Source organism: Arachis duranensis, chromosome 4 (assembly GCF_000817695.3).
Source record: "Arachis duranensis cultivar V14167 chromosome 4, aradu.V14167.gnm2.J7QH, whole genome shotgun sequence".
Taxonomy (NCBI): Eukaryota; Viridiplantae; Streptophyta; class Magnoliopsida; order Fabales; family Fabaceae; genus Arachis; species Arachis duranensis.
The window spans coordinates 20999080-21009571 of NC_029775.3; the positions used below are offsets into that span (position 1 = coordinate 20999080).

Below are 10492 nucleotides of genomic sequence, written 5' to 3' on the forward strand. Positions count from 1 at the left end.
ATTGAAGGACTGTAAACCAAAATATCATCGAAGAAAATCAGCACAAATTTTCTTAAGTATGACCAAAAGATGTCATTCATGAGGTTCTGAAATGTAGCAAGAGATTTAGTGAGCCCAAATGGCATCACGAGCCACTCATAAAGACCTTGGTGAGTTATAAAAGCTGTCTTGTAATGATCATCTGGTTTAACAAGAATTTGGTAGTAACCAAAACAGAAGTCCAACTTGAAAAAAGTAGAAGTATCAAACAATTCATCTAGGAGTTCATCCACAATAGGAATAGGGAAGCTGTCCTTGATTGTGATATTGTTCAAAGCTCGATAGTCCGTGCAAAATCATCATGTACCATCCTTTTTCTTTACAAGAATAATTGGGGAAAAGAAAGGACTCCGGCTTGGTTGAATACATTTGCTTCACCATAACTTCTATTTGGGCCTTTTGGCTGTGAGGGTAACGATACGGACGAACTTTGATAGGCTCCACATCCTTCATAAGTGGAATGGAGTGATCATGAAGGCGATGAGGAGGAAGACCCTTGGGTTCCGCAAAAACCTCCGCATATTGGTGAAATAATGCAGCCATATATGGGTTCAGCTCATCTGGTAACTCTAAAGTAGGGGACTCTTCTTCATCCTTAGGCTAAAGCTGTAAAGTAAAAGCTACCGCTATGGAATCTGTATGGACAAGTCGCCTTATGTGATGGAATTCAGCTGGTGCTATGGTTGTGTTATTTTTACTATGCACTGTGATCAAGCTTCCTTCATGCATAAAACAAATATAACCTGATTCATAATCCACGATATGAGCTCGCAGCATCTTCAACCATGTGTTTCTAACCAGAGAAGAGAAGAAAGAAGAAAGAAGAATAGAATTCCAGAAGGGAGAGAAGGCAATACCACTGCAATGTTAGCACTCATGCCCATGCAATTTCCTACTTGTAGTATGTTCCCTCGCGCTGCGTCTCAACCCTTGAGGATTTGGATCGCATGCCACATGGCTGTCCCCCGCTAACCAATTCTATTTCCAATAATTTAACTACCCACGTGGTGCGCGGAGCGATAAATTAATGATAATATAATAAATTGTTCTTGTATGGATACCTGGAGGGAGAGCTTGGTTTCTGAGAATCAACGCCGAGTTGTTATCTTCGATGCCGACCTTTGAGCTTTGTGGTAATCCGAGCTTTACTCCAAGGGGATGTCCAATTGCGTAGAGCTTTGATCAAGAAACAAGGGGAGTGTGCCTGTAAAGGCATTCCGAAACTTAAGTCAGTATTGAGAATTCAATGTGTCCTTTTAGGATAGAAGATCATACCTTTTATGGGTGGAAATGTGCAAGTCAGTTATGCTTCTGCTTTATTGCCTGTATTAAAGAGCAATAATAAGGGTGAAATATTAGGTTGGACGTTTCACTTTTGGGAAGCAGTCTGTTAAGTTGAGTTGTAACATAAGTTGCCAATTAATGGCATTTATTGCCGATTAATGACTGTAATGCCGAACTATAATGCCAGCTTTTTGAATAATAACGTGAATAATGCCGAGTTATGAATGACAATGCTGATTTATGATGTTGGATTTGTAACGGCCAAATCATAGCCCCAAGCTTGGCCTGGGAATTGTGTTTAATGAAGCAGGTTGAGCTTTTTAATGAACAGATCGGTTATTTGAGTTGGTGCATAACTCAGCATTTGACGTGGTCTAGGAGCCCCCAGTTCAAGATGCTTTGTTAAACAATTAATAAATTAATATTAATGAGAGAAAGAATAGTGTGCGTACTTATTAATGATGTGCGTATTCCCAAAGCACATCATATCTCTTGGGGCAGTTGAAGTGACTATTTGGTGGTTTTGGGAAGCGATTTTTGGGTTTTGAAATTAAATTTTGGAGTTGAAAAGGTTTGGTGGTTTGACATAAGGTTGTGTGAGCCTTTTCAGAAGAAGTTTGAAGCAAAATATGAGCAAGGGGTGTATCATCTTTTTCTGACATCTGTGATCTTTGCTTTCCTTCGCTGTTATCTTTTTTCTTGTTCTTTCTCTTTTTGTTTTTTGGTTGATAATGGGGTTTGAGAAAGAGAAGAGGGAAAAGATTGACTGGTCATATGAGTGGGTGAATGAGGATGTGAAGAGGTATCCGTCGTTGTTTTTGGACGAAGGTGCTGTTAAGGAGATAGAAGTTAGTAAGATAGTGAGGGGTGGGTGTGGGGCGCGATTGGAGTTGTTTCCTTGCACAGTTGATGAACATGTGTTCTACAGGGGGGAAGGGTTTGAGTTCTTATATATATATAGTAGTGTTTTAGAGGAGTTGGGAGTAAAGCTTCCATTTAGCGATTTTCAGTGTCAGGTGCTGAAACAACTGAAATGTGCGCCTTCACAACTCCATCCCAATAGTTGGGCATTCCTTCATGCATTTGAGATTCTGATGGAGTTTTTGGAGGAGCCGCCTACAGTGGAGTTATTTTTCTCATTGTTCCAGGCAAAAGGTGTTTGGAAGGGGGGTTGGGTGAATTTGAATAGTTCAATAGGGTTTGCTGTGTTCAAGCTGTACAAATCATCGTTCAAAAACTTTAAGGAGATGTATCTGAAGATTAGGAGTGTGGAGAATGATAATCCATTTTATGTGGACAAGTTTTTGGGGGGAGAAATTTCCCTTGTGGTGGTGTTCGGAACCTCAGAGTATTCTGGGGCCTGAATCAATATGTCCCTGAAATGAATGTATTATTGAGTTTTTGGTGGAGGGGATAGATCAGAAAAGTTTGTTATCGGTGTTTGAGTTGTTGAAATGGGATGAGAATAGGCAGGCTGTAGTGGATTATTTAGGTGAGCTTAGTTGTAAATGATGTAGTCTAGATAAGACTTGCTTTTCATTTTGTAATTGATTTTTGGATTATTGTTTTTTGAAGGTGGGAAGTATCCTGGGGTCTCCGCGGCTACCCTTAGATCTCGGGTGAAGAGCAAAAACTTGGAGAAGGAAGGTTCAACATCAAAGGCAGAAAAAATGGTAGGTGCTGGGGAGGTTGATCAGCCAAAGCCAAGGAGGACAAAGGTAATTTTGAAAAGGAAGCAATCTGACGTGGTCGATTTATCAGAAGATTATGAAGATGGTCTCGGAGTTCCGGCTGAAGTGCTGCGGAGGTTTTATGATAATCAGAAAAAATTGCATGACGTTGTTTAGCAGAGTGAGGGTTCCTCTCTTTGGGGGAAGGATTATCCCTTCATGATTACTGCTGATGAAGTTTGTTAGACTCCTGCCGATGTTATCTTGGCTGAAGAGGTGGGATATGTGGTTATTGATCAGTACATGCAGGTAATGTGCAATTATTTGTTTGTATTGTTTGATATTTTTATGGATGACCAATTTGGTGCATTTTTATTTATTTGTATAAGGTTTTTGGTCTGAGGCTTGCCAGTTTAGGGCGTAGCCGAGAAAAGAAATATCGTCAAGTGGCCTAGCATAAGCCAGATGTGAAGTTGGAGGAACAGTTGAGCTTGAAGAATGTAAGGGTTACAGAACTAGAGAGTAAAGTAGCTGATCTTGAGAAGGAGCTAAAATTGATGAAGGAAAATTATGCAAAAGAGGTTGAAGATTTGAAGAAGAAAGAGGTCGAGCTTTCTTCTATGACTTCCCAGGTTGTAGAGGTAACAGCGAGATTGAAGGAAGTTGAGAAAAGTAAGGTAATAGAAATTTTAGACTCTTTTGTTGAGGGATTTGAAAGGACTTCCTTGCAAGCAAAGTTTTTGTCTCCCGATAGTGATTCTTCTCAGATGGATCCGGGCAAAATTGTCAGAGATGGAGTTATGGTTGAAGATGATGGAGATGGCGAGGAAGAGGATGAGAATAGTTGATCAATGTGTATGTTTTATGTGTTAAAACATGTATATTGGTGATTTGTTTTGCTCCTGTAGTGAGCTTATGACTGTTTATGTTCTTAATTTTGGTACTGTTTATGTAAAACAGCTTATTTGGCTTTTGGTTATTTGCACATGTTGATTTTGTAAAAAACATATATATTGTTATGATAGGTGAATTTTGCCTAGTTGTGATTGTGGCTTGGAGTCAATTTGTTTTTTAGGCAAAATTGTGTTAATGGTGTAATGCTATTAATTTGATGGAGAAGTATCATTGAAAGGCTGAGTGGGCGGAGTTTATTGAGATGCCGATTTAATAGGCATTGATAGTATGTTGTGTAACTGAATTTTGTTTAATGGTCGACAGTAATTCTGAGTATTGCTCGGCAATCTGTTATTAAGTTCGAGTAGTTTGTTTAAGATCGTGGATTTGTTTTGACTGATATTTTTCGAAAGGTCGGGTTCGGATTATAATCGGATATTTGATTGAATGATAGTATCCGAGTGTTTGGATTTTGATTAAGATTAGTTACTTGATGGAATGATTGTATCCGAGAGGTTGGATTCCTAGTGAGATCGGATATTTGTTTAATTTTGAATGATCGGCTTCCAATTTAGATTGGAAGTTTGTTTGAATGATTGGATTCCGATTTAGATCGGATATTTGTTTGATTGAATGTTTTTGAATGATCGGTTTTCAGATTAAGATCGGTTATCGGATTGAATCATTGTATCCGAGTGATTGGATTATGTTAAAGGTCGGCAGTCGGATTGACTGATTGTATCCGAGTAATCGGATTCCGTTTTAAGGTCGGCAGTCGGAATGACATTGTATCCGAGTGATCGTATTCTGTTTTAAGGTCGGATATCGGATTGACTGATAAATTCTGAATGACCTATTTTGGCATATGATCGGTGTTGATAGTATCCGAATGGTCAGATTGATAGTATAGGTCGACATTATATGTTTATAGATGAAGTGGAACTATGAAATGGAGAAAATAATGATTTGATAAAATAAGAAATTTATTTATTGAAGAACCCTTGATTTCAAAGGCCCAGGTAGGCTAGCCTCGTTAAAACCTCTCCAAGCAAAATCCTTGTGGGAAAAATATTGGCAGTAGAAAATAGAGTACTGGCATGTTCTTGGTATTAACTGTAATATAACTTTAAGGAAGATACATTCCAAGTGTTAGGGAGATCTTTACCCTCTAAGGTTTGTAGTCGGTAGGCTCCATTGCCGATTAGCTACTAGTTTGCCATGTGCTGATGGTTTCCTAGCTTGTTCTGTTTTTTTTAGCACAAGGTCGTGGACTTCGAAAGACCTTGGTTGAAGTCTCTGGTTATATCTTTGAGCTATGTGTTGTTGCATGGCCAAATGTTTGACTGCTGTTGATGATCTTATTTCTTCTGTGAGGTCGAGTTCGGTTTGCCGAGTTGTGCCTTTTGTAGTCTGGTCGGCTAGTTCAGTGTGCAGTGAGGATTGGGAGATCTCCACGGGTATCATTGCGTCGGACCCGTAGACTAGCCGAAAAGGTGTCTCCTTTGTTGTTGAGTGGACAGTGGTATTGTACCCCATATGATCGCTGGGATAAGCTCAGCCCAGAGGCCTTTTGCTTCATCTAGTTTCTTTCTTAGAGCATGTAGTATTACTTTATTTTCAGCTTCAGCTAACCCGTTTGTTTGTGGGTGCTCTACTGATGAGAAGTGTTGTTTGATTTTCAAGTTCTGCAAGAAAGATGTGAATTTTTTATCGACAAACTGGCAACCATTATCTGTGATAATGTGCCGGGGAATGCCAAATCGACAAATAATATATTTCCAGACAAAAGAAAGTATTTGTTGTGATGTAATCTTGGCTAGAGGTTGTGCCTCTATCCATTTGAAAAAATAATCAATTGCTACAACCAGGAATTTTACCGTACCTGACCTGCTGCTATGGGAAAAGGGCCGAGGATATCTATGCCCCATTGGTTGAACGGCCAACTTACCTCGGAACAGTGTAAGAGTTCGGCCGGGAGATGTGTGATTGGACTGTGTTTCTGGCAGTTGTTACAGCTTTTAACTTTTACTTGCAATCATGTCGTATTGTCGGCCAGTATAATCCAGCTCTCAGGATTTTTGAAGATAGACTTCGGGCTCTGAGGTGTGTACCACAGATCCCTTCATGTGCTTCGGCAAGTGCAAGTTCGGCTTCTATTCTGCAAAGACATTTTTGTAATGGACAAGAGAATCCTCGTCTATATAGGCAATTGTTATAAATTGTAAAAAAGGAGGCTTGTCGGCGAAAGAGTCGAACATTTTTGACGTCGCTTGGCAAGATCCCTGTCTGAAGATAATGTATATATGGAGATCTCCACTGCTTCCTGTGTTACACTTAAGATTTCTGTGAGTTCGATGCTTGGCTTAAGCAATGTTGACTGATAAAGGGATGGCCCGTTTGGTTGAGTACTGGCGAATTTAGACAGAATGTCAGCTCGGCCATTACTCTCCCTGGGTATGTGCTGTATTTCATATTTAGAAAGATGAGTAAGGAGTCGCAGTATACCTTAAGTTCGGTGATGTTTAGATCGGCCGCAAGTCTAAGTCCGGCAATTAGGACTTTGTACTCACTTTGATTGTTGGTTGCTTTAAATGAAAAATTGAGGGAATGTTTGATGACGTTGCCGTGGCTATCATCAAGTATGATACCTGCTCTACATCCTTGTGGGTTGGAGGACCCATCGACGTATAAGAACCATTCGATGTAATATTTGGTTGTGTTTGGAACTGAAAACTCGGCTATGAAGTCGGCCAAGAATTAGGACTCGATCGATTTTTGGCTTTCATATTTGATATCAAATTCTGATAGCTCAACTGACCATTTTACTAGTCAGCCAGCAAGCTCAGGTTTCTGAAGGACTTGTCGTAGGGGATGATATGTCCGAACATGGATTTCATGGCTCTGGAAATATGGTCGGAGTCTTCTGGCCGAGAAGACAAGGGGCTAGGGCCAGCTTCTCAATGCTCGGATATCGAAGGTCGGCATTCTGCAATATTTTGCTGGTAAAATAGATCGGGAACTGCTTCTTTTCCCTTTCTGCAACAAGAGCAGAGCTTATAGCCCAGTTAGTGATAGATAAATATAAGAATAATGGTTCCCCCCGAAGGGGGGGTTTGTATGATTCGTGGTTTAGAAAGATTTTCCTTAATGGTTTTGAAAGCTTGTTTGCAATCATCGGTCCATTGAAAAGCTTTTTTCTTTTTCAAAGTTTGGAAAAAACATAAAGATTTAGAAACAAGGCAAGGTAAAAATCTAGAGAGGGCAGCAAGTCTCACTGTTAGCCGCTGGACTTCTTTGATTGTTTGTGGACTTGTCATGTCTAAAACAGCTCGGCATTTTTCTGGATTTGCCTTAATACCTCAGCTAGTGAGCAGGAAGCCGAGAAATTTGCCACTCTAGACCCTAAATGCGCACTTCTCGGGGTTTAACCGCATGTTGTATTTTCTTAGTTGTCCGAAGATTTCTGCGAGGTCATCAAGGTGATTGTTGCTGATCTTTGTCTTGGCGACCATATCGTCAACATAGATCTCAATGTTTCTGCTGATTTGTTTGGCGAAGACTTTGTCCATTAGACGTTGATATGTCGCACCTGCATTCTTAAGGCCAAATGGCATGACTTTATAACAATAGTTTCCATATTCAGTAATAAAGGCTGTCTTATTTTGATCGGAGGGATGCATTTGGATCTGGTTATAACCAGAATATGCATCCATAAAGCTGAGTTTTTCAAAACCATATGCATTATCAACTAAGCAATCAATAGAAGGCAAAGGGTAGGAATCTTTGGGGCATGCTTTGTTGAGATCGGTGAAATCAACACACATGCGCCATTTACCGTTATGGTTTTTAACCATGACGACATTCGCCAGCCATGTTGTGAATCTGATTTCTCGGATGAAGCCCGCGTTGATGAGCTTCTTGGTTTCTTCCAGGGAGGCTTGTTTTCGGTCATGGCCGAGATTCCTTTTTTCTGTGTTATTGGTCGGACATATGGGTCTAATGCCAACTTATCGATATGATTGATGGATCGATGCCTGGCATATCAGCTGGAGTCCAAGCGAATAGGTCGGCATTTTGCTGTAAGAATGCTCAGAATGAGAATTTTTCTTCTGAGGATAATGTTGAACTGACATATGTGAATTTGTCCGTGCTTTCTGTGAAATAGATTTTATGCAGGTATTCTATTGGGGTTGGCCTTTCCAGTGTTCCCGCTCTGGGATCAAGGTCGGCCAGCATTTGTTGGTTGTTCATGATGCCGATGTTGTGAACATGGGCTTTTGTGTTTCGGTTAGGTCTTTTGAGACTATTGTTGTAGCACTCCCTGGCTTCTCGGACATCACTGTGAATGGTTGCAATTGTATTATCCTGCAAAGGGAACTTAACACAAAGATGAATTGTAGATACTATAGCGCCGAACCTATTTAAGAAAGGTCGGCTAAGTATTAAATTGTAAGGACTAAAACAGTCAACGACTAAGTACTAAATGTCTGTAGTTTTTGAAGAGAGAAACTCACCGAGTGTGGTTTGTAACCACACAGAGCCCATAACCGGGACTCTCTCACCTGAGAAACCTACCAGGTCTCTCCAGTGGAAGGTTGGAGGATGTTACTGCTTAGTTTTATTTTCTGGAATGTAGAGTAAAATAGAACATCGGCACTGCTTCCTAGGTCCAGTAACACCTTTTTTACTTGGAGATCTCCGAGCTGCAGGGTGATTATGACCAGGTCATTTAGATTTGTCACATTAGTGTTGTGGTTGGCTGTATGGAATGTTATCTGTGGAAACTGCGAAAGTGTCTGTTGTTGAGTTTGGTTGGCTTCGATGGAAAGCATGGCTCGGTAAGATCGCTTTCTTGCCGAGCTTGTGGTTCCTCCACCTGCAAAACCTCCGAAAATATAGTTAATGATACGTCTTGGTTTGTCGGGATGGCTGGTGTCTGGCAGATCTTTAACTCGGCCATGCTGTGTCGCTGAGTTTTGTTCACCAGAGGAGTTTGTTCGTCGTTGTATGTGGCCGCCGATGTACTTGTCTAGGTGACCTTGCCGAGCTAATCGCTCCAGAAGGTCTTTGGCAATGACAAACTCGTCGGTAGTGTGGCCGTGCTTTTGGTGGAAAGAGCAGTATTTTGATCTGTCCATGCCTTTTGAATCTGGGTAACTGCTGACTTTTCTTGGTGGTTTGATCAACTTTGAATTTAAGATCTCCTTGATGATATCGTCACGCTTGGTGTTGAATTGAGTGTAAGACTCATATCGCGAAGCTGGTTTGGAGTTCTTCTTGTTGTCTCGTGTTCTGTCGTTGTCTTGGTAGTGTGGTTTTTCTGTTTTCCGAGCTTGTCGAAGTTCCTCGATGTCAATCTAACCTTTAGCCTTTTCACGGAACTCGGCCATAGTCTTAGGTTTGGCTACGACAATAATTTTCTGGAATTTTTCTGGTCGTAGTCCGCTTTTTATTGCGTGCAGTTCCACCTCGGGGTGGAGGTCGGGTATACTCATGGCTATCTTTGTGAAGCGCGTCATGTATTCCCTGAGGCCTTCATGCTGGCCCGTGTAGGTAGATGGCCGATCCAGCAAAGTGTTCCTCAAAGGGCTTTGATATGTCTCAAAATTGGGAAATAGAACCTGCAGGCAAAGAACAAAACCAATCAAGTGTTGGACCGTCTAAGTAAGATGGAAAGCAACAACATAAAACTTTATCTGATGCACCGTTTACTATCATTATGGAGGTGAACTTCTTGATGTATTTCTTCGGATCACCTAACCCATCATAGAGAGTTAGGGTGGTCAGCATAGTGAACCTCCTGGGTAGCACGAAGTTCATCACCTCGACTGTGAATGGTCTAGGGGAGCTTTCCTGATTGTCATTCTCGTCGTCTGGCCGAGCTTCCTCATTATGCTCAGGTTGCTCCTCTTTCTGTCCAACAGTGTCAAAGACATGTGTTAGCTCTGATTGCTGCTCGGCTTCCTCTGTCCGTTCTTGCCGATCATTATTGTTTTTGATTCGGGTGTTATTCAAGTTGGCAATTTGCTGTGCCATTCTTTGGTTCTCCTCGGTCATGCACTGGTTGGCTTGCCGTAACTCGGTCACCATCTGGAAGAGTTCGAATAGTGTGGGTGGAAGTTGTTCAGCCATGACTCAGGCGAGAACCTCGAGGCCGATGATATATGAAAGGGATTATATTCTCGGCCCCACGGTGGGCGTCAATTGTTCTTGTATGGATACCTGGAGGGAGAGCTCGGTCTCTGGGAATCGACACCGAGTTGTTATCTTCGGTGCCGACTGATATACCCCATTTTGAAGGCTGATCTTGTGTTGATTTCAAGGGGTTTTATCAATAATTCCAAACGCTTTCTATATGAAAATACAAGACTTTGTGTTCCTTTCCTAATTTTGCCTCATGGATGAAAACATGCTTATTTTGCACTAAATTAGATACATTTCTAATCTTCTCTTGGTGCCATTCAATGCCGCGACCTGTGTGTTAAGTGGTTTCAGAATATAGGGCAGGGATGGACCGGAAAAGAGAAGGAGGACGGGTGCAAAGGAAGGGAGCATGAGAATTGAACTTTGGAAATCTCAGCATGGGCGCGTACGCGTACTTAACG

The 10492-nt window shown here is 41.3% G+C and overlaps 1 protein-coding gene across 1 annotated transcript; it reads right to left on the reverse strand.

The window, feature by feature from the left end:
• Positions 1-8458: 8458 nt before the first annotated feature.
• On the reverse strand, positions 8459-10019 carry LOC107483718 (uncharacterized). The gene is made up of 3 exons (XM_016104328.1): positions 9600-10019; positions 9250-9508; positions 8459-9207 (listed from the first exon to the last, which is right to left on the reverse strand). Exons 1-3 carry the CDS (start codon positions 10017-10019, stop codon positions 8459-8461), a joined length of 1428 nt encoding a protein of 475 aa, XP_015959814.1.
• Positions 10020-10492: the final 473 nt, after the last annotated feature.

Bases quoted from the DNA above. Each gene is read 5' to 3' on its own strand.
- LOC107483718 (XM_016104328.1), bottom strand. From the start codon at position 10,019: ATGGCTGAACAACTTCCACCCACACTATTCGAACTCTTCCAGATGGTG. The intron at 9,509-9,599 runs GTAAACGGTGCA...CTTTGCCTGCAG, and splicing joins AGTTCACCTCCATAATGATA to GTTCTATTTCCCAATTTTGA. The intron at 9,208-9,249 runs GTTAGATTGACA...CTCGGAAAACAG, and splicing joins GTTCCGTGAAAAGGCTAAAG to AAAAACCACACTACCAAGAC.